The sequence below is a fragment of the Zalophus californianus genome, chromosome 16 (genome assembly GCF_009762305.2).
Source record: "Zalophus californianus isolate mZalCal1 chromosome 16, mZalCal1.pri.v2, whole genome shotgun sequence".
Lineage (NCBI taxonomy): Eukaryota > Metazoa > Chordata > Mammalia > Carnivora > Otariidae > Zalophus > Zalophus californianus.
The window spans coordinates 10,434,275-10,457,696 of NC_045610.1; the positions used below are offsets into that span (position 1 = coordinate 10,434,275).

At 44.8% G+C, this 23,422-nt stretch overlaps 1 protein-coding gene across 2 annotated transcripts in view; it reads right to left on the bottom strand.

Annotated features, from left to right (window-relative positions):
• SPECC1 (sperm antigen with calponin homology and coiled-coil domains 1) overlaps positions 1–23,422 on the bottom strand; it is a 200,088-nt gene that overhangs the window by 94,767 nt on the left and 81,899 nt on the right. For both annotated transcript variants that reach the window (XM_035724673.1, XM_027624697.2), the window contains one exon: positions 8,510–10,089. In XM_035724673.1, the coding sequence (XP_035580566.1) occupies positions 8,510–10,089 (1,580 nt within the window). The remainder of the gene's footprint in view (positions 1–8,509; positions 10,090–23,422) is intronic.

Consider the following 23,422-nt stretch of genomic DNA (forward strand, 5'->3'; position numbering starts at 1 on the left):
CTTTCTGCAGAGCTGGCCGGGCTCCGTGTCAGGGAAGCCTCGGGCTGAGGGCCTGCTCACCTGGCATCTAGAAACATGCATGTTACTTGGGTGGGACTACTGTGGGCCAGGAGTGAAACTGGAGGGTGTAACCAGGGAACCAGAAGGATGAACACCCCGAGGTGGGAGGGGGGGTTCTCTCCGTGCAGCTGAGGCTGCTGGCCCCCCCAGGGCCCTGACCCAGCTTTACTCCCTTCGTGTTGGCTTGTCATGATCACAAGCACCAAATGGCAAGCAGAGCGGTGGGGAGGGGCCGCTGGGATGTGTGCTGCAGACGGCTGGGGCCACTGAACCCGTAAGTCAGTAGGCTGTTTCAAATCACACACATCATTCTTCCTTCTTAATTTGGGAATCATTCTCTCAAGTTTAGCAATATATTCCAGAAAGCTCTGTTATGAAAACCACCACCACCACCACCACCACCACCAACAGAAACCCTTAAGTAACTTCATAATTTCTGCCTGCAGGAGCTTGCTGGGTAATAACAGGCAGCTATTTTCATATTCATTTTACAGATTAACAAATGGAGAGAGGGAGAAGTAAAGCCACTTGAAAAGAGTCCAATTTATCAGGTAGCTAGGGCCAGCACCTTGTACTGCCATGACCCTCTGGAGTTCTAGGTTGCCGTCCACAGGACTGGCCTTCCCACTGGCCAATCTTTTCGTTCAACAACTACGCTATCAGACAACCAGCAAGGTGATTTCCAATGTCTCCTTTTCAGAAAAGAAATCCCTTTCACGCATTCCAGGGAAGACCTCTCATCTTCAAAAATCAACTTGCTCTAGACATGGGGTGTGCAGAATTGCATTACAAACAGAGTCAAATGAATTTCCCCGGGGAGCCCCAGTCCTTCCTGGAGACGGGTGGTTAGAGCCAGGCCCAGAGGCAGATGGCAGCAGAGACCACTCGGGACTCCCCCACCCTGCAGGGCTCAGCCCGGTCTCCAGCCTTCCAGGATGGGGGACACAGAGACAGGGAGAGCAGCTCTGAGAAGAGGCGAGACCCTTTCCCCTGGCTTGTGAGACGCTGAAACTGAGGAAAAGGTTATCTTCGAGGGTCCGCACTCCCAGGCACTGGAAACTACTCACGTCACTTCCAGGGTCGGGCCAACTTTCTGGCCTGAGAACTAGATGTTCTCTTCTGGCCACATTCCTGCTGTCTCCACCCCACAAGCTTCCCTGGTGACCTCCTACTCCCCTCAAGATCCAGGTTGTAAATCAAACAGAAGAACATGTCCTGATGACTCAGGGCTTCACTGTGAATTTCTCTATTGTGTTCTAATCAAGTAAAATTCTCCTCATTCACTGAGACTTGGAAGGTGGTTTTCTTCCGACCAAAACTCTTTGTCCTTAAGACTACAGTGTGTCGGAGTCCTCAGGTCTGCCTCGGATGTTTTTCTATCTCTTCACTGCCACGTAACCAGGAAGCAGCACAAATCAGCGATGAGGGGTAAGAGTTCTGGGGTCAGACCCCGCTTTGAACCCTGTCCTTCGTCAATTCATCAATTTAGCTAGTCGCCTAGCCATTCTCTGCCTCAGCTTCTTCAGATGCAAAAAATTAGATAACGACAATATCTCTAGCATAAAATTATGATTAAATCAGATTAAATGATCTAAAGGTTGAAGAGTGCCTAGCACATATAAAGCCCTAAAACATTATTATTAAAATATGATCATAAATTTTACTTTTTAACATATTCATAGCATTATAGCAGCTTCTCCCCTAATTCGGTTACAAGTGTCTCTGACATTCACTCATTTATTCAACAAGTATTCCCTGGATACCTAATATATGGAAGAAGTCACAATGTTAAAATTACACAGCTGATCCGTGAACAAGGGGAAGGGGGCGGTTAGGGTCACGAACCTCCCCACCACAGTCAGAACTTTATGACTTCACTAAACCGGAACTTTTGGCTCCACCAAAACTTAACCACTAATAGCCTTCTATTGACTGGGAAGCCTTATCGATAACATAAACAGTGGGCTGACATATATTTTGTATGTGATATGCATTATGTACTGTATTCTTACAATAAAGGAAATGAGAGAAAAGAAAATGTTATTTAGAAAATCATAAGGAAGAGAAAATACATTTACAGTACTGTACTTGCTGGGAAAAAAAGCCCACATATACAAGGACCTGTGCTGTTCAAGGGTCGGCCGTACAGAACGTCAATAAACTTGGAGTGATTGCTTTAGTAACTTCACCAGGAATAAGAATGTGTTATTTTTGTTGCATTTGTTTTTACATCTAACTTGGTTCCTCCAAAACTCCTTTTGCTTAATTCTTGGCCCTGTTCCGAATATATACTGCTGATGGAGAGCCATATTTCATTCATGATGGCCAAAACTTGAACTTTTTTTTTTTTTGTAATGCTGCCCCGCCAAGGTAGAGGAGAACATGCTAATTCGTTTACACTTTTGTTATGGAAAAAGAAAAATGGCTATAATAAACACTCAAAGAAGAGGGTAAAAATCTGTATTTCACTTTGGGAACTTCCTAGATTTTCCAGATGAATGCTCACAGAGGGGCTTCCCGAGTGCTCACCCAGGAGAAACAAATGCTGGGGCTTCGCAGACAAGTCCTAAGGTCAAGTGAAGGGAAGAATGGTGTTCAGGCGTAACGTCAGGAAAGATATGAACATGTCTAAAGGGAAAAATGGGCCCCTCAGAAGGGAAGGGGGAATCAGCCCAGGAATTCCAGAAAGGGAGAGCCCACACTTGGGTCTACGGGAGAAGCAGCGCCCCCTCCTCTGAGTTACATGGAGGCACAGGGGGCAGGAGCACAGATCCAGTGGGTCTGGTCCTATTGGCAAGACCACCCTTACTCAAACATCGGATGTCTCTTGGACAAACCCTCAGGTTCAGCTCCCACCCCCCTGCATAAGGTTGCAAGAGCAGAGCCCTACGGGGGGGGGGGGGGCGGGGAGGAGGTTGGGGAGCCAAGGGAGCCGGCAGTCACGCGACATGTGACTGCTGTGTGTCCTGGGCCACATGACTGTCATGTCTGACCTAATAAAGGACAAAAGGGCATTCTGGCTCTACAGAGGCCACTTCCTAAGCTCCAGCTCCTGGTGCACAGCAGACTTCAAGCTCTGCGCTACCAGGCTGGGGCCTGAGGCACAGTTCCTGAGCAACATCCCCCCTTGGAGGTTTGCCGGTGCAGAGCCTGCAGGCCTTTCCCCAAGCTGCCTGGACAAGTGTCTCCTCTTGACTTCTTCGGGAGAGCTGGAAAACAGGCTCTGTCACACAAATTTCTTTTCCTTTCCTTCCTTTTTTTTTTTTTTTTGAGAGAGCGCACGTGCAAGGTGGGGGTGGGAGAGGAGGGGCAGAGGGTGAGGGAGAGAATCTTAAGCAGGCTCCACGCCCAGCTTGGAGCCTTAGATCGTGACCTGAGCCGAAACCAAGAGTCAGATGCTTAACCGACAGAGCCACCCAGGCGCCCCCACACAAGTTTCTTATTGCCTTCTTCCCAGCATGAAGTCACAGGACTCTGCTCTGCCCAGACAACTGATAAACTGTTGTCAGCCAAAGGCACTGGAGAGAATAGGGAAACGGTCTGAGTTGAAGACCACTGAAATGTCCATGTCTTCAGCCTGAACAATTCAACCATAACCGACTCTCCCAAGAGTACCCAGTGCATGATGCATGAAGGGGAAGTGGTCCCTACGTTCTCCTGAACTCCACCACATAGATTCACCAATACTTCTGAGCTCCTCCAAGACGCCAGGGATGGGCAGGCGGCTTTCGTATGAGTGATCCTAGCCCATCTGCCGTGGGGACAGTGACCCAACAGAGCTGAGGGCCCATCTTTGTCACATCTTTCTCTCAAATCCTGGTTTTGCCACTTGTGACCAGTGGCCCCCCCTAATTAGTTAGGCCTGGTGACCAATACTGGTCACACAGGGATTACTGTACCCCTAGTTTCCCCTGACCACTCACAGCAAGTGTTTCTTTACAATCTCCTTTCTCCTCTGGAAGAGACACCTGAGTTTCTATAGTGAGAACTAAATTTCTAAGGATACCACCTGCAAGCTTTTGACCTTGGGGGGGAAGAATCAGTATTTTCTTTTAAAACTTCTGTGTTTCAAGAATGTTGTAAAAACATTCTAACTTGAAATCAAGATCCCGAAACAACTGAAAATTTGAACGTCAGAAAATCATAAACCTGGATTGCATTATTGTCCAGAAAACCAAGAATCTCATGCAACGACATGCTCCTTGCCGCTGGCTGGGGCAGCCGTATGAGAGGCTTACAGGAGGCTGAGCAATCAGGACTCTGGAAAGGAGACCCTTCCTCAAAGTCGTACGGTGGCACATTTTATAATCACCCAGGAAGCTGCCAGCAAAATTTCTGTCTTGGAGATTAGAGAAGCTGACAAGAATGGAGATACTAGCTGAAGACAAAGAAAGGAGAGGAATAAAAAGCCTCCAAAATAATCACAATGATTGTAAATGTCCTACCAATTTTCCATTTACTGTGGGGAACAGATCCATCTTGTACCCCCCCCAAAGAGGTAAATTTTAAGGCTTTTCAGAGGCTCTTCTCACAGTATCTGACTCATTTATGTAATTTAGCCAAACTGGAAACTTACATGGACTTACTACATCTATCAGATCATAGGATGGTTTGGTATTGCTTTTCACTCTCTGTAAATATGTGACCTTGTTATTTCTCATAATATTCATATTTTGCCAAGAATTAGAGTGGATGAATGAAGAGTTCGAGTAGAAGCTGTTTATCACCAAGAAAACTGCTTGGTGATGAACAGGACACTTACCTTGACATCTGCTTAAGGCAGTTAAACATGAAAGTTCTATGCAAAAATGTCTGGCGAGGCTATTGAGAACCTAAAAATTAGGATTTACCCCAGGAATGCACAGATGATTTAACACTAGACTACCTTAGAAAATCTGTTATTGTAATTTATCTCATTAACAAGTAGAGAAACGACCGTGATCACATAAAAACTACTCTAAGATCATGGCAGATATATAAGATCTACAGTAGATGTAGAAAAAATTCAATCTCCAACCTTTTTTTTAAAAAAAAAAAAAGCAAGCAAAATACTTGTATCACTCAATAAAAGGTACACAACAAGTGCTTACAACAGACATCCTTGATGAAATGTTGAAGGCACTCCCTTTAAACAAGGCCAAGGTCCCTCCACCACCACACCTCTATTCAGCACTGTGCAGCAGAGAGGGGCCTGCCCAAGGTCATAGACTGAACCATTAGCTAAGTCAGGAATACCCAAGCTTTCCACCTACCAATCCACCACCTTCCCATCCTTCATGATGGTCTTGTGCTGAAAGTGTTCCTGTTTCTTTGGGGCATGAGTCTCTTACATCTTATAACTTGAATTCATGGTTGCTGGTGGATTAGTTGATATCCTGCATTGGGGCTTCTACAGTAAGCTTCCAGGCAGCCTAGAAAGTCTGGGTTTTTACCTTTTCAAAGGTAACAGAAAAGGACAGGAAGGTTAGCACAGTTTACAACTCCACTGCAATTACAGATCGGTGCCCCTGCACACATAAGACAGCGCAAACTTAGGGGCGCCTGGGTGGCTCAGTCGGTTAAGGGTCTGCCTTCGGCTCAGGTCATGACCCTGGGGTCTTGGGATCGGCCCAAGTCAAGCTCCCAGCTCAGTGGGGAATCTGCTTCTCGCCCTCCTTCTGCCCCTCTGCCTGGCTCATGCTCCCTCTCTTAGATAAAGAAATAAAATCTCAAAAAAAAAAAAAAAAAGCACAAAATTACAGACCTAGGATCTCAATACATATAAAAGAAACTCCTATGTGACATGGTGCTTCACACACTCTTACCTCAGAATACCAGCTAGAGCTCTTTCATGCTACTGACCAATGTTTGATCATTCTAATCAGCAAGTAATATAAAAATATGGAATATATGAATAATATAACAGCTTGGTTTAAAACATACATGCTGTACCTTGTACTCCACAGAGAATGCAAACCTTTTTCCTTTTTCTCCAAATAAGACTTAGTATGTCCCAGAAAATGCTAAATTTTATTGTCTTCATGTAGCTAAAGCTTATATAATAAAGGGCAAATTCATACCTTTAAATGCTTTCATTATCAACCAAGAAATGACAGACTTAAAGAATTTTACTCAAAATACTAAGAAGAAACCAAGGAAATGTATAAAAGCAGAACGATAGGAGTAATAAAGATAAAAGCAGAAACAAACTAATCAAATAGATTTAACAGCAGAATTGATAAACTAATCCAGCCGGGTCTTTATTCAAGGAATGTGGAGTGACATACTTTATCCTTCTGAATAAGAAGATTAGATATTTTAACTATGTTGATACAAGTTTGTATGCATGCCTGAACGTGCATACACCGAGGAAACATCTGAAAAGACATACAGCAAAATGCTAGCTGCGTTTTTCTCCAAGTGGTGGGGTCAAAGGTAATATTAATTTTCTTCTTTCTAGGTTTCTGTAGTTTCTAAACCTTCTGTAATGAATACATAATTTCATGACCAAAAAAAGTAAAGCTACTGTGTTGAGATACTAAATGACTTCTTGGTGACACATACATTCAATGTAATGTCAATCAAAATACAAAGAGATAGATGAAGGACTGAGTTGGGGGACTTCAAGAAGGTCACCCGGGAGGTCAAGCTTTTTGCAACAGTGATGGAGGGGAACCCATCCCACAGACATTATAACTTAACGTAAAGCTATAATTACCACCTTAAACTTCAAAATGGGCACCTGGCTAGTACCTTCTAACAGGATTGCTTCCATACTTTCGATAAGATGCTGTAAGTTTAGAACACCGACAGTGATTAAAAAAACTCCTAACGCTACCTAACGCTCAGATCGTCAGACAGACAGCCCAATGCCACAATCCAGTTGCAACAGACTAATCTGAAGGCAGATGAAGCCATAGAGAAAAAAATCCCCCTGTGAGCTCCTGGCACAACTTGTCTCTTAAAACAGTGACAACCAAGGTAGGGAGTGGCTTCAATCTCTGTCACCTGGGAAGCCCTAACATCACAGCCCCAGAGCCTGGAGGGAAAGGGAAACAGGAAGCCACCTGTCCATACCTTCCTGGCATCGCTGCGAGCCAGCAGAATGTCACAGAATTACCAGCAATCTTCATCATGTGACCAAGTTCCAGACCGATTAAAGGATTATTTTTTAAAAATGAAATTGTGATCATTTAATTTCAGTGGGGGTTGGGGAAGATCTTTCCCGGTGAAGAAGGGGAGGAGAAGAGAGGCAATGAAGCCCAGATGTGAATGACCCAGCGACTCGATACCGAGCCCTGGCAGGGGTTCAGGAAAACAGACACCCTCATGGATCGGCTGGTGGGAACAAACCAGGATGGTATTTCTGGGGGGCAAACTGGCTGAAGGTATCGAGTGCCTTTAAAATGGTCATCCTCTGACACCGTAAGCCAATGTTTAGGAATTTTTCCTAAGGAAATGATCAGAGGGATATACAAAAATGTCTTTACAATATCAAAAGACGGGAAAAGAATATAAATGTTCAACAAACAGGTGACCAGTACATATGAAATATTTATATAAGAGAATACTGTCTGGCCCTAAAATCATGTTTCAAAGAGTAAATGAGCAGAATATTCTCAGAAAATATTAAATTAAAAAAGAGTATGTACAAGATTAGCCTAAAAATTTTTTTAAAAGATTCACTTATTTATATTTGAGAGAGAGAGCACGTGTGCACATGTAGGGGGAGTAACAGAAGAAGAAGAGAGAGAGAGAATCCCCAGCAGACTCTCCGCCGAATGGGGAGAGTTATGTGAGGCTCAGTCCCACAACCCTGAGACCATGACCCAAGCTGAAACCAAGAGTCAAACTCCCAACCGACTGAGCCACCCAGGCACCCCTAAAATTTTTTTTTTAACTCGTGGGACACACACACACACACACACACACACACACACACACACACACACAAATCTGAAAGAAAACACCAAAATAGTGGTTATATTATTACTTGGTAGGGAAATTAGGGATGATTTTAATTCTCTTGTTAGCGGTTAGCAGCCCAAAGCATGCTAACTGATCTGGGTAACTCTCTCTCATTCTGAGCCAGTTAAGACTCAGCTTATTTGCTACCTCTTCCAACAAGCCCTCCTGCACTACCTTCGTTTGCCCCCTATTATTCTAGGTGTTCCTCCTTGGCACGGGACTCTTGAGCTGTCCTCTATGATACTCTTTCTCCCTGCATCGTATTCACTCATTTGATTCACTATATCCCTGCTACACTTTGAACTGCCTATAGTCAGAAATTGGGGTGTTTCATTTTTGTATCCCCGATCTGTCTGCAGTGGGACAGATCTTGAAGATGGAACGCTGGATTCGTGAATGAAATTGGTTGAGCTAAGGATTCTCGGCGCTCTGTGAATCTAAAGGTCAAAGAGGGGAAGGCTAAGAAGGATGGGCAAACACGGGCACAGAGGTACCTCCTTACCTTGGCCAGGAGGCTCGAAACATGTTTAATTTCACCATGGGCCTTCACTAATTCTTGCTTGAGCTCGGTGCAAGACAGCTCCAGCTGATCTTTCTCAGCTTGAGCGACTCTCAGCATTTCTTGAACCTCACGACCCTCTGCCGTGTGCCCCATGGGGCTGGTCTCCGTAGCTTTCTGCTTCTCATTCTCCAAATGAGCCTTCATCGACCCATGTTCCATCTGCAGCCCTTCGAGCGTGGCTTTACACTCTTCCAGACTTTGGGCCATTACGCCGTTATTACGCCGTTCCAGGTCCAGAAACCCATTCAGTTTTTCGTTTTCTTCCTTGAGGTGTTTAATCATTTCTAAAGCGCCTTGGTTTTCTTCCTCAACCTTCCGTAAGCTACAGGTCAGCTGCTGCTGAATGTTGAGCAACTTCTCTCTTTCAAAGCGACCCTGGTCAAGAATTTCTGCGCACTTCTGCTCCAGCTCAAGGATCTTTCCTTCTTGCGTGTTGGGCTCCTCATTCTTCACTCGCTCTTGTAAGAGATTTAGGAGTTTCTCGTTTTCCTGACTGAGCTGCTCGGCCCTCTCCCGATGCTGATGGAAGGACGTTTCTAAAATCGTCTTCTCGTCCACGAGTTTCTCATTTTCGGCCGTCAGTTCCTGCACCATTTGCTGCTGGTCTGACAGTTCTTGCAAAGTGGCCTGCAGCTCCTCCGCGGTGCTGTGGTGGTTTTCCTCCATCTTCTGTATCTTCTCCGTGAGGGAAGCCAGGGAAAGTTCGCTCACGTTGTTCGGGGAACTGCCGGTGGCCGAACACTTGGAGCTCTTAAAGGGGTTGCTGGTAGAGGACAGGGGCCGGGAGGGGGTGTCTGCGGTGATGTGCTCGAAATCAGAGGCATCCGGGGACAGAGAAGCTTTGGTAACGTCGCTGCTTGAAGAGCCTGACGTCCGTAACGCATTTTCATGTATGCTGTTCCTGTATTCCTCGATTTCACCTGACAACTGATTTCCAGTCGGGCTGCCGAAGCTTGACTCGTGAGTTATGGATGTTGGGCAGCTGCTCTCACCGGTGTGACTCACGCCTCCCTCGGAATTGGGGGAGTGCTCCAGGTAAGTCAGTTTCTCCCTCAAGGCCCGGTTTTCCTCCTCGAGATCTGCAAGCTCTTTCTGAAAATTCTTGTTCTTCTCCTCAAGAGCTTTTATCAAAGGTTCTGAGTCACTGGGCGAGGCGGATGTTCCGTCTAGATTGGAGTCTGAAGCCTCAGCTCCTTCGGTGCTTGCAGTCCTTTTCCCCTTGCATTTCTTCAGCTCACTTCGAAGCCTGTTAATTTCACTATCTTTCGCTTTGGCTTCTGCCAGAAGTTCCCGAACCTGGGACTCGAGCACGGCCTTTTCCCCACCTTCATGCTCTTGCTTGGGTCTCGTGGAAGTGGTCCTCAGGTGCTTAGTAGGGGTGGGTGTGCTGGAGGAAGCTGGACTGGACACCGACTTCCTGGGGTTGGAGGGACCGCGTGGCACAGTTCTCTCTCTTGAGACAGTTACTGAAAGTTCTCGAGGAGCTGGAATGCCCGTCCGTTTGGGTGTAGTCACAGCCCCTAAGGACAGAAGGAGTAGAAACCAATGAAACAAGGCACGCACTTTTATAAATGAAACCCAAGTGACTTCAGCTCACATGGGATAGTGAAGAGGGTGACTGTGCCCTCTACTCATATCCCATCCCCGCCCGCCCCCCCCCCCCCGCTCTGCGTAAGTATTTGGGTCTGATTGGCGTTTCTGTGCCTCCCCCCACAGCCCTATACTCTGGGGGAAGCTGGACTCCAAGCCTGAGCTCCTCCTCATAAGCCACAGTTGCTGGTTCAAGGCATGGGCACACCCCTCAACCGAAGTCAATAGAACAGCAGGAGAGGGTTTCTGGGTGAGCTCCTAAAACATTACTGCACATGAGTAAGGGATCATATAAGTCTGGGAATGGCTGCAATCACAAGAGGAAGGTGAGAATACAGAGTATAGAAAGAAGGAAACGAAATTTTTAGTAGCACTGTGGAGATACCCAATCAGTCAACCCTGGAACTTAGCCTAGAGCTGGCCTTCCAATGACATAAACCAATAAATACTCTTTATCCAAGTCACCTTAAATTGGGTTTTCTGTAACTCGCAGCTTAACGCATTTGAACCATAACCTTGGCAATTGAACAGCTTTTTGACAAAATGCAAGTTCATTCTGAATTTCTTAAACATTTTTTTTAAAAATTCACCAACATCTTGTGAATGAGCACAAATTTGACCAAGAAATCATAAGACACAAATCATACCAAGTTAAGACTAATCTAATCCAGTGACACACTGCTTTTATCATAGGTGGAAATGGTGTGCTTCTCTGTATTCAGAAAGACAAGAATAAATGGAGTGAGGACATATTACACGTATCTATGGCACAGTTTTAAATGTTAACGGGATTTACACAGTATGGAAATGACACAGAATTTAGAGTATTTATAATGGGAAATGGAAGGTAAAGAACTGTTCTCTATTTTGGTCTATCCTACATTACAATATTAAAATAAATTCTGGGGGTGAAAACCCAGACATTGATCTCCTATATGCTCTAGAAATGAACCCACCTCAGAGGTTAAAGGGTAAATGAAAATTTTGGACCTACTTTACAAACTCAAAGACCCTTTGATGAATCAAGGCCGACTGCTATGATTTATCTAACTCTGCACGTTGGGTTGAAGGTCCTCATAACAAAGGACCCTAGAACGAGTCCCCAATCCCTGGGGCTCCACAAGGTAGGGGCTGGCGGGGGGATGCCCCCACAGACTGAGAGCAGTCCCCGTCCACAGGACAGAAGCAGAGCCCAACGTGGCACAGGAGCCCTAAGCCCCCTGCCAGGACTGCTGCTAAGGAGCACCTGCAGATCTGAGCATCCTGAAATCAGAGGTGATGATGTGAGGGCCAATGGCATTCACTGCTGTGTCTAACAGTCGAGTGCTTTTTAAAACTTTGATCATAAAGGCTAAGCTGGGGGCGCCTGGGTGGCTCAGTCGGGTAGGCAGCCAACTTGATTTTGGCTCAGGTCATAATCTCGGGGTCCTGGGATGGAGTCCTGCCCCTTGTCGTTGGGCTCTGCGCTCAGCAGGGAGTCTGCTTCTCCCTCTCCCTCTGCCCCCCCACCCCCGCTCATGCTCTCTCTTTCAAATAAATAAATAAAATAATTTAAAAAGATAAAAGAAGTAAAAGCTAAGCTATCATACTAATGTACAGAAAAACTGTATTTAAAGTTTTTAAAGTAACTTTCAAACTAAGTTACTGGAAAGCTAAGGGTACCATGATACGCACTTAGTACTTTTAGGTGTCTGACTTGCATCCTACTTAGTGGAGAAAATACTCGGTGAAGAAAAGATCTACTTAATTATTCTTGCAAAATGAAGATAGCAATCACTCGGCAATAAAACGTTTTAGTAACGCTGGTTCTCTAGAATGAAGTAATCCTGGCGAGGGCCCCGACGGAAAGTGGAAGATGAACTCAAGTTTTGCCGCAACCTTCGTCAGAACAGGCAGCCGGGAGGGTCCAGCACTGAGCGTCACAGACCCGCTGGCCGTTCCTCACGCAGCCCCTGAAACGAAGGCTCCTTTCAGCTATTCGTCAGTTCCGAAGATGGGCGGGGCTCAACCGGAACAGCAGATCAACTCTGTCATCACTTCCAGCCCAAGGGGAACTCCTCCCTTCTGCTGCCAAATCTCAGTTTATCCCCCACATAGGTGTGCTACTTGCACCTTACCTAACTCTGAGGAATTATTTTTAATGTCCAAATACATTTGTGAAATACACCCAGCTGTGTATTATGAGACACACAATCCAGTCGTAGTTGTTACATCAGTTCGGTTTTTTTAATCCGTTCTGACACCTCATCGGCACCGAAGGAAGTCACTAGTATTAGTGATTTCCTAAGCTTTTTTTTAAAAGGCTCTTCTCAGCTTTGTACACATCATTTCCAAAACTGAAATTACCAGAGGTTAAGTGTAGAGGGTTGCGAAAATTCACTGTCAGACCAGACTACGATTAGTGCACGGCGGCTCACCCCCGATCCGTGCGGATCTGCAGTGCAGCCGTCCCACGTCAAGGGCATGGACGGCGAGTCCTATCGCTCAGAATGTAATCAGAAGGTTCTACTACTTGGAATCCACCTCAAGTACTGTGAGTGAAGAAGCCTCACTGCTGAGCAATACATCCTGGAACCCTGAAACAGGGCACACCACCTGACACATATGACACACCATGGCAAGGCGGGGGGCACAGAGGTGGCCAGAAGCCTGGGGCCGATAGAGCAGGGACAGCTCTGCTGCTACTCCTACTTCTTGGGTCTTTTCCCCATTCTCCCACCAGACCATCACTTGTGCCTACGGAGGCTAGCTGTCTAACTGCATGAAGTTAAAATAAAAGCAAGCTCCACCTCAAGACTGGGAACACTAATATGATTTAAAAAAACATGTTTGATATGTTAGATTTTAAAATGCCAAATGAGGGGCGCCTGGGTGGCTCAGTCCGTTAAGCGGCTGCCTTCGGCTCCGGTCATGATCTCAGGTTCCTGGGATCGTTGAGCTCCCTGCCTTCTCCCTCTCACTCTGCTCCTCCCCCTGCTTGTGCTCTCTCTCTCTCTCTCTCTCACTCACTCTCAAATAAACAAAATCTTTAAAAGAAAAACTTATTTAAAATGTCCTCCCCCCTTTCTTTTCTGGTAACCAACCAGTCACAGTCCCTAAAACCTGCTAACTGGTTCTGGAAATGTTTCCATATTTTTCCTTTGTTTTCCTTTTGGTACGGATCCAGTCCAGGTCTTTAAGAATGTTCTGTCTGAATTTCTGAACTGTGCTCACAGGTCCTACTGATGCCAGTCTCTCCGAGCTTGGAGACGTAATGGACCAATAGCCCTTAAATAACTTGCTCGCTGTTCTGTTCCAGAATCTGTAAGCATTCCTGCCTGCTGCATCAATGTCAAACTTCTTCCCTGGGCTTTCAGGGTCAGGCATAATAGCATCCAAATCAACATATCCAACCTTTTCACTTTGGGTTTTTTTTTCCCCCCTCCAACATACCTATTTAACCCATTCAATGTCTCCAATATACCTATGGCTTATTGAAATAGCACTTCCTTTCCACTGGATCCTTCTGGTGGGCATTTAAACAAGATTAACTCTCTTCAATTACAAAAAAAAAAAAAGAAAAGAAAAGAAAAGAAAGGAAAACATCAGGGGCACCAGACTGGCTCAGTCAGTAGAGCACGTGACTCTTGATCCCGCGGTTGTTGAGTTCGAGCCCCATGTTGGGTGTAGAGATTGTTTAAAAATAAGATATTTTAAAGAAAGAAATCTGGAGTCCACATCGTCCTCCAGCTAATATCTGATTAGCTTCCCTTCCCCTGTCATTTACTCCTCTACCCACTGCCATGACTCAACCAAAACCCTGTCTGCTGAGGCCACTGACGACCTCCATGTGGACCAACACAACGAACATAATCAATCCTCTCAGCAGAGCTGGTACAATTCCTTCCTTTCTGAAGCATGCTTCTGATGTCCCGCTCTCTTAGTTTGTCTCCTGGCTCAGCAGCGGTCCTCTGTGCCTCTCCTTTGCTGGCTCCTCTTTCTCTCTCTGCTTCTACTTGTCAGAAGCTTCAGACCTAGGTCCTGGGCCTTTTTTCTTATTACAAATTCTTTTCCTGGTGATTCTACTCCATCTCATGATCTTAAAATACCACCTATATACTGATGACTCCCTAATTAACTCTCTTATATGGACCTCCCATCTGAGCAACAGATCTGAATATCAAACTACTTACTCAATAAGCATAATCAAATTACAACAAAAGTACCTCTAGTTTAGATCAAAGGCATAAGGGTAGACCAAGAAAGAGAGAACAGAATGTGCAAAAGGCCTGGAGTGCAGAGAGCCCTGGCAAGGAGGGGACTGATGCGGAAGGCTCATTTACAGAGGGTTCTCAAGGAAGGCCTCACTGACATAGCTTGAGACTCAAGGTAATATACACCCATTACAACAAGGCCGGGATACTTGGAAGGAAGAAAAAGACAGCACAGGAAAAAGCTCTCAAATTTTTTAAATACTTTTTTTTTTAATTAAAAGATTCAGTAGAAGGGATGGAATACTGAATTCTCAGAGGCAACAAAGCAAATGCCTTCAAAGTTCTGAGGGAAAATGATTTTCAAACTAGAATTCTATACCCAACCTAACTATAACCAATCACAGAGGTAGAAAAAGCATTTTAAAACATAAGAAAACTAAAAAAAAATTAAACAGTAACACTCTTTCTAAGTAAGTTATTTGAAGATGTGATCCAGGAAAACAAAGGAGTAAACCAAAGAAAAAGAGGGTGAATGATGATCCTGGGAGAGCAGAGGTTCTAACAGAGCAAACCAGTCAAGGGAAGTCTCAAGATAATACCCACAGAGCAAGTCTGGAGAACAAATCCAAACCGAGTCAAGAGGATGAAGTGCCTCTGAAGGGAAGTTTCTTTGAAAGAACATCTGACTGGATGAAGAGTATGAAAGAAAAAATGAGGATACAATAAAAACAGTGGAAAAAACCAGAAACTTCATAAAAACAAGAAGTTGCATAAGAAAGGTCACAAAATCATAACACATGACTTTACTTTGCAGGAAATATATATATATAGTCACAATTACATTGGTACTACTTCAATTGACCTATACACAAAGTATGCAAGACGATTTTATAGAACATTGGAATATCATCCCAGCTAGCAAAAAAGGTTAAAGTAGAGGGGCGCCTGGTGGGCTCAGTCGGTGACTCAGCATGTGACTCCTGCTCTCAGGGTTGTGAGTTCAAGCCCCACACTGGGTGTGGAGATTACTTAAAAAAAGATTAAAAAGCTTAAAAAAAAAAGTGAAAGTACAAATGAAAGAAACCGGGAGGTAAAAGACAGGTGGAAACAGCTGGTAGAAATGGTAGTGACAATAATATCTAACCACATCTTACAAAAGGAGAGTCAAAGATACTATAGACAATTGACAAAACAAGAAATAAAGATGGAAAATGTTACTGAAATAAAAGACGTAACCAAGAAAGGAACTTAAAAAAGTGATATTAAGACTCTAGGAGGAGGTGAAGTTATGAGTTAAATCCTCATCTGTCAGAGGAGGAGTCAACAAAATGTTTAAATTTGAAAAACCAAAAAACAGCTATGTCAGGAGAATGAGAAGACAAACCACAGACTGGGAGAAAATACTTGCAAAATACATCAATGATAAAGGGCTGTTTTCCAAAATATACAAAGAACTCAAGAATAAGAAAACGAACAACTTGATTAAAAATGGGCAAAATACCTGAACAGACACCTCGCCAAAAAAGATACACAAGATGGCAAACAAGCATATGAAAAGATGTTCCACACCACCTGCGATTAGGGAGCTGCAAATTAAAACAATGAGAGACCGCTACACACCGATGAGAATGGCTAAAATCCAAAACGCTGACACCTCCAGCTGATGAGGACGTGGTGCAATACGAACTCTCATTCATTGCTGGTGGGAATGCAGAATGGTGCAGCCACTGGGGAAGAAGGTTTGGCAGTTCTTTACAAAACTAAACACACTCTTGCCATGATTCAGCAATCGCATCCCTTGGTATTTACCCAAACGAGTTGAAAAGTCATGTCTACAAACAAACCGGCACAAAGCTGTTTACAGCAGCTCTATTGATAACTGCCAAAACATGGAAGCCACCAAGATGTCCTTCAGGAGGTGACTGGAGAAACCGTGATACATCCAGGCAACGGAGTATTATTCAGTGCTGAAAAGAAGTGTGCTATGAAGCTACATAAAGAGGGAGGAAGCTTAAATGCAGATTGCTAAGTGAAAGCAGGCAGCCGATCTGAAAAGGCTATATACTGTATGATTTCAACTACCTGACATTCTGGAAAAGGTAAAGCTATGGAGACAGTAGAAAGATCAGTGGTTGCCAGGGGTTGGGGGAGAAGGAAGAACGAACAGGGGGAGCGCAGAGGATTCTTAGGGCAGTGAGTCTATTCCGTATGATACTATAATGGTGGATACATTTGTCCAAACCCACAGAATGTGAACCCTAATGTAAACCATGGACTCAGGGTGACTGTGATGGGTCAACGTCAAGTGCATGAGCTGTAACAATTGTACCACTGTGGCGAGGGACGTTGATGGTGAGGGAGGCTGTGCATACTTGTGTGGGGGGACGGGGGTTGTATGGGCACTCTGTGCTTTCCCAGTTTTGCTGTGCCCAAAACTGCTCCGAAAGCCTATTTAAAAAAAAAAAAAAATACGCAGTTTACGCAAGCACACGTGGTTAACTTTGAGAAGTGGGACAACAAATGGGAAGTACACGTGTAGGGCAACAGCAGTTTTGCTTTTCATGAGAAGGTCCCTGCCCTAGTTCATTTTCTAACCTGTGCATATACTATTTGGATAACGAGAATGGAGAAAAAGAAACGGGAATGTTTGCGAATACGGCGAGGAAGTAGGTAATCAGCAGTCAGTTGGTTTTACGGGCAGCACTGTTCCTTTGGACTTAGAACAAGTGAGATAAAAGAAAAAAGTCTGAGGTGACACAGCAAACAGAGGCACAGCCATAAGGAACTAAGTCTTGTTATCAAATCTCGGGCCCCACCTAGCCTGTGGCCGAAAAGCAGTTTTTTCCTAGCTGGACTACCCTCTGGGGAGTTTCAGTGGAGGGTTTTCTAGACATTCATATATCTCATATTAAATTTAATGGAAACTCCTCTGCAAACCAAACGGAGGAAAAAAGCACAAAAGAATCCTACACAGACTAATGAACCAAATTACTTGCTCGTTTTGCTGCCTATGCTAAAAGCAAACAGCAGGGTCCACATTTAGAGATGGTTTTTGTAATAGCATAAAAGTTTTCTGTCTTGTCTTCATTTTGCCCCCTCCCTTTTTTTCCCCTCAGAATGCCAAATTAATTTTGCTCGCACTCCACTTGCTCAGCAGCTTGGGTGAGAGTTTAAAACACTTGTAAATCAGCATCCTTCTCTTTCCCACATAGTCACACTGTTCCACAGCCACCGTGAACGGTGCTCCAGATGGGAGAGGGCCTCTGAACAAAAGCCCCCTAACACTCAGAAGGGGATCCGGCCCCGGGAGGACACAGTGACCACTCTGTGCTGGGTTAAGGGCAAGATAAGGCAGGAGACAAAGCGGCAGTGTTAACAAGAAGAGATAATGGCACGGACTGAACAGTTTCTTGCAGGCGGCCCACACAGCCGGGTGCTGGCATCTTCAGAAGAAAGCCAAAATGCAAAACGGCTCTGGAAGGGCAGCTCCCAACATGCCATTTGAAAAGCGCAGAGCAGGCGGGGACGTCTCCTTTCCATTGAAACTGAAGTGGCCCGGGGAACGGTTGGTCCCACAATTCACTCTGCGTGCTGGGTGAGCCTCCTGGCCCATTGTATGGGCCAAATGAAATCTTCATTCCCTAACTCAAGAGATTGGCACCTCTGCACAGGAGGTGCACCCCCAGGGTCCCTAGGCAGCAAACACTAAGGAGGAGGAGCTGAGGGCGGTGGGGCTTTAGTGAACTGGAAGATCTGCCTCTTTATGTGCAGCCTTCCTTTTGGTAAAGATGAGAAAAGATCCACTTCCCAGTTTATAAGTCTTTTGGGGGCGGGTGGAGCCCAATGCAGGGCTAGAACTCATGACCCTGAGATCAAGCTTTGAGCTGAGATCGAGAGTCAGATGCTTAATCGACAGAGCCACCCAGGCACCCCTACCAATTTGTGAGTCTTGACCCATTCTAGATCACACTTTAGCTCTGACTCCCTAAAATTATACACTTGGCTCACTGATAGCTCCATGCCTAGCAATCAGTGAGAAACTTCCAAGTGACACCATTAAAAGACACCAAATTCAGCTGAATTTGCAATTACAGAAATTTGAGAATTAGGTGGACCGGGTGTGCCGAAATAGGTTTATCTAGATTACCATCACTTTTTTCTGTTCTTTTTTCTTAAACCACGCATAGGTCAAAACGTAGAACTTTGAGGAATTGACCACATTCTTTAAATTAGGAGTTCACGATGCAGGAAATGGTCACACCAGTTTGTTTGTGTAGTGCTCTGGCTTTCGAAGCATTTTCATACACGTTAATTTGAGGCTCACAAAAATCATTTGGCAAAGTATTGTTATCTTCATTTTACGGATAAGGAAACCGAGACTCCGAGAGGCTTCACAATTTGCCCACGGGTCTCACAATAAGTACATCTTCCAGTACCTAAGGAACCACAAAATCGTATTATTTCAGAACTGGAAGAAACAGAGAAATCATGTAGCCTAATCTTTCAAACCAAGTAGTAGTGAGAGCATCCGACCTCTGTTGCTATTTACCAAAGTCTCACGTGCCAGTTACCAAAGATTTTCAGGGAAAGAGAACCCAGCATTAGACAGCCCTTTCCACTGTGGGAGGCTCAAAGAGCTGGACAATCCTTCTTTATATGTGGCTGAATTCGATCTTCATGAACATGGCACATGCTGGTTCCAGTTCTGAGACAATCTGGAACCACAAAGAACAAAAAGACTGCTTCTTCCACATCACGTCTGAATGTGAAGGCAGCCCTTTGTTTGTCCTTGGGTTTCTATTCCGTAAGCAGAGCACTCCTAATCCTTCCCACCAGGCCTCACGGGACCCGGGGTCATTCATCGGGTGGACTGCCTGGTGAGCCTCTGATTTAGCAACATCCCTCTGAAATGTTACCCAGAATCTCAAAAATGCTGCAGATGTGGTCACTACGAGCAAGGAATCTCCTAGTCACAAGGGAACACCCGACTCAAGTCTGCAACAATCAATGAGACATTTCTGGCTCACGCAACTGGAACTCTGGGGGCATGTCCGGCTTTGGGTCCAGCACAACTGAAATATGTTCTCGTGGCCCATCACCCTCCCCTCCCCTGCTCCTGCGTTCCTCAACAGGCCAACTTGCCTCACGGCAGGGGGAGGCCTGGACAGTTCCAGGCCTCACATCTGCATACCATCACACCAGGGAAGACAGCTAGGTCCCTGCCAGAGGCCCCAACAAATGTCTCCTCGCATCTCATTCGGCCTCGGCCTCTACCCAGCTCGATTCATGAAGGTCAAGGTGATAACACTGAATCACTGAAAGCAGGGGAAATTGGGGGAATTCTCCAAGGAGAATTCCTGACAGGAATGCCTGTTAGCAGATGCTGGGAACAAACCTCAAACGAATCGTGCCCACGACATGGTCTGGCCAACGCTGGGGTAGTTTCCCAGTGGTACAGTGCGTGGGTGTAATAATGCAACATATAGAAAATGGTATAGTACACCAGATTAAAACAAACAAAAAAGGCTCCAGACCCCAGTGGGGGATATTAGGTGACAAATGAAAGTTGTGTATACTGTTTAGCAAGTTACCACTGTTTCAGGACAAAGATTCCCCATAACTTCATGGCTAGAAAGAACCATTTTATTTTGCAGGTCAGGATTTGAGGAGAGGCTTGGCCAGGCTGTTCTAACTTAGTTCGAGGCTCTCAGCTGGTGGCAGTCCTACGGTCGCTGGGGCTCAGTCACCTGAAGACTGGCTGGGCCGGACATGCCAGCTGGCTCACTCGTATGGCAGACAGGTCAACCAATGCTGTCACGTGGGAGTGGAGCTGGTCCCTTGGTTGGAGCACTGTGGGGTGGGGGGCCTCTCCAACAGGGTGGTCTTGGGGTAACTGAACCTGTTATAGAATGGCTCGGGGCTCTGGGGGTATTTCTGCACACAAGGGGGGGGGGTCACTGCATGGCCTCTTATAAGCCAGCCTCGGCAGTCACACACGGTCCTAGTCCACCGGCTGAAGCATTCCTAGGCCTGCCCAGATTTAAGGCTCACATTCCTCGACGGAGTCAGTGGGAAAGTCACAGGATGCAAGAGTGCATGGGGTGGGAGGCAGAGACTACAACTCATCATGCCTCACTAGGCTGATGACACAGTTCTCTCTCACAGAGCCATTAACTGTGTGCCTCTGTTTCCCAAACTGGTGTTCTCCTCGTTAAAACGTCGAGACATGGAAGCCAATGTTAATTCCGCTGACAATCTGCCAGTTCCAGAGACACTGAAGACAGTGGGAAAGTTCACTCTGGTAAATTACAAGATTCTCAGTGTTTGGCACTTTATTGGGCAAGCTGGCCCTAGTCCCATTTCTTCAGTACAGTGAGAAGAAGCAGAGGCATGTGGCTCGGTGGGTTAAGTGTCCAACTCTTGATTTCAGCTCAGGTCATGATCTCAGGGTCGTGAGACTGAGCCCTGCGTTGAGTGTGGAGCCTGCTTAAGATTCTCTCTCTCCTTCACCCTCTGCCCCTCCTCCCACCCCTGCTCCCTCTCTAAAAAAAAAAATAAAAAAAAAAAAATAAAAAATAAAAATATATATATATACACACACACACACGTTGCTGCTTCATCGTGTTCTTCAAAATCAAGCTCTAAGAGTGATGAAAATATGTTTGGCGTTTCACCACAAAAAGAATAAAATGAACCTTCCCTTATCCTTGACTTATTTCATTAATATTTTTAATTTAAAGAAAGAAAAACAGCCCTCTCCTATGTATAACTTATTCTGCACCGGATACCTTACATGTTTTAGCTCATTTAAACCCTTCATAGCAGCTGCTGATTTTATATTACCTGGCAGGAAATGGAGGCATAGGTGGGCGCAGATACCTCGCCCGGGGTTACACGGCTTGAGCTTGGGATTCGAACCCAGGAAAACGCTGGTCTCCCAAGTTCATACTCTTAGTCACCAAACTCTCCCCTCTGCAAGTAGAAATAACAACGCTCTTTCCAAAACTGACATAATCAAAATTCCCTACTTTCCTGAGATATGCATATATGAAGTATGAGATACGGAAAGAATGTGTTCTTCCATGCCGACACAGAGCGGGGCTCGTTGGTCTTTTGTTTGGGGTCATAACGTGGATATAGGACGTAAAACTGTAAACTTGCCTTTGTGACTTCTACGCTTTCACTAGAATATACAGCATTTATAGCCTTCCGGGACAGTGGAAATAGATAACTTGTTCTCTTTAATTATACAGTTAAGTACTTCATAGGAAGGATGAACTGCAATTTATTCAACCAGTTCCTGCTGAGGAACATTGATTGTTCCCAGATTTGGGCCACTAAAAAAAGTAGTGCAATTAACAAACTTTTTCTCCATTCACTACATCCTCAAGTACTGGTGCTTTTACTTCTAGAAGACAGAATCCCCCAGAACGGGATTGCTTTGTCAAGGGGAACACGTACCTCCAATCGCAATAGCTACTGCTGGATTGTTTTCCAGAAAGATTACAACCATCCACGCTGCCACCGACAACGCACAGGAATAACTTTGTCTCTACACCCTGATCGGCTACTGGAAGTTACTACTCTTTTTGATGGGTGAAAAATGCTTTCGTTTGACGTGAATTTCTCTGATGATAACCGATGTTCAGTATCTTTGTTTCTCCTTTTTCTTCTTTTCTTTTTCTTTCTTCTTCTTCCTTCTTCCTCCTCTTCTTGCACTGAATTGCTTATCATTCTATTGCCAATTTGACCTGTACTACCACCTCTTTTGGTAGTTTACCTTTATCTGTTTATGGTCGTACCTCATAGATTCAGGACATTTTGCAATATTTCCCCCAGATTATTACCTATGTCCACGCAGAGGCTGGATATACCTCAGTATTTCTTCTCTTTTCCTTTCTCAGTAACATGACTTTTCTGGGGGCGCGTGGTTTCAGAATAAGGACATTCTCCAGCCTCTTTTGCAGCTGGGGGCGGCTGGGTAACCAAGTTCCTACCTACTGGATCCAGTATCTTCTGGAAGCTGTCCTTACCAATGCTCAGCCCTTTCCTCCATTCTGCTGCCTGAAATGCACATGCCACATGTGGGACCCTGAGTTCAGGACCTCACCTAGCACAGCCAGATGTCAGCAAGAACCAAAGCCCAGCACCTTCAAGCCCCAGGCCAGCCTGGACCACCAACCCAGACTTTTACCTAAGAGATGAACTTGGGTCTTGTTTAACAAAATGCAAACTCCTTGGCCAACTTGAGTAGGCCTTTGTTGCTATAGATAGTCAAATCCCTACTTTAATTTATATATTATTCGTATATAGTTAACATGTAATGTGTATGACATATTATACATAAAACATGTACTTTAATAAATTGCATATTTCTTTAATATGTTAATATAATTACATATAATACCTTATTGCCTTATATAATATAGATTAATGTATTAAACTATTTATATGTACATATTTAAAATCATATTATATAAAATATATTCATTTAGAAATACTGATCCCACACTCATATTTCAAGAACTTTTTTTTTTTAAGATTTTTATTTGACAGAGAGAGACACAGCAAGAGAGGGAACACGAGCAGGGGGAGTGGGAGAGGGAGAAGCAGGCTTCCCAAGGAGCACGGAGCCTGATGTGGGGCTCGATCCCAGGACCCTGGGATCATGATCTGAGCCAAAGGCAGTCGCTTAACGACTGAGCCACCCAGGGGCCCCTCAAGAACATTTTTATCCATATTCATCACATGCGTGCTATATAGCACAGTCTTCGTCATTACGAAAGCCACTTTTAAGCCTTCCATTTCAGGTTACCAGACAGCTATCTAAGTAAACGGTTTGAGATTTGGCATTTTTTGAATCCAGTGACTGCAATCATGCTATCACTGAAAATTTCATACCAAGTCTCAAATACATATTTACATGATATTATGTCAATTTCTTTTAAAAATAATTCTTCCTGTGAGTGAATATCGGTGACCTACAACACAACCACTTACTGTAACTGTCATATAATCTTTCAAAGCCTCGATTTAACAACACATAACAGTTGCAACTCTGAGATTATAC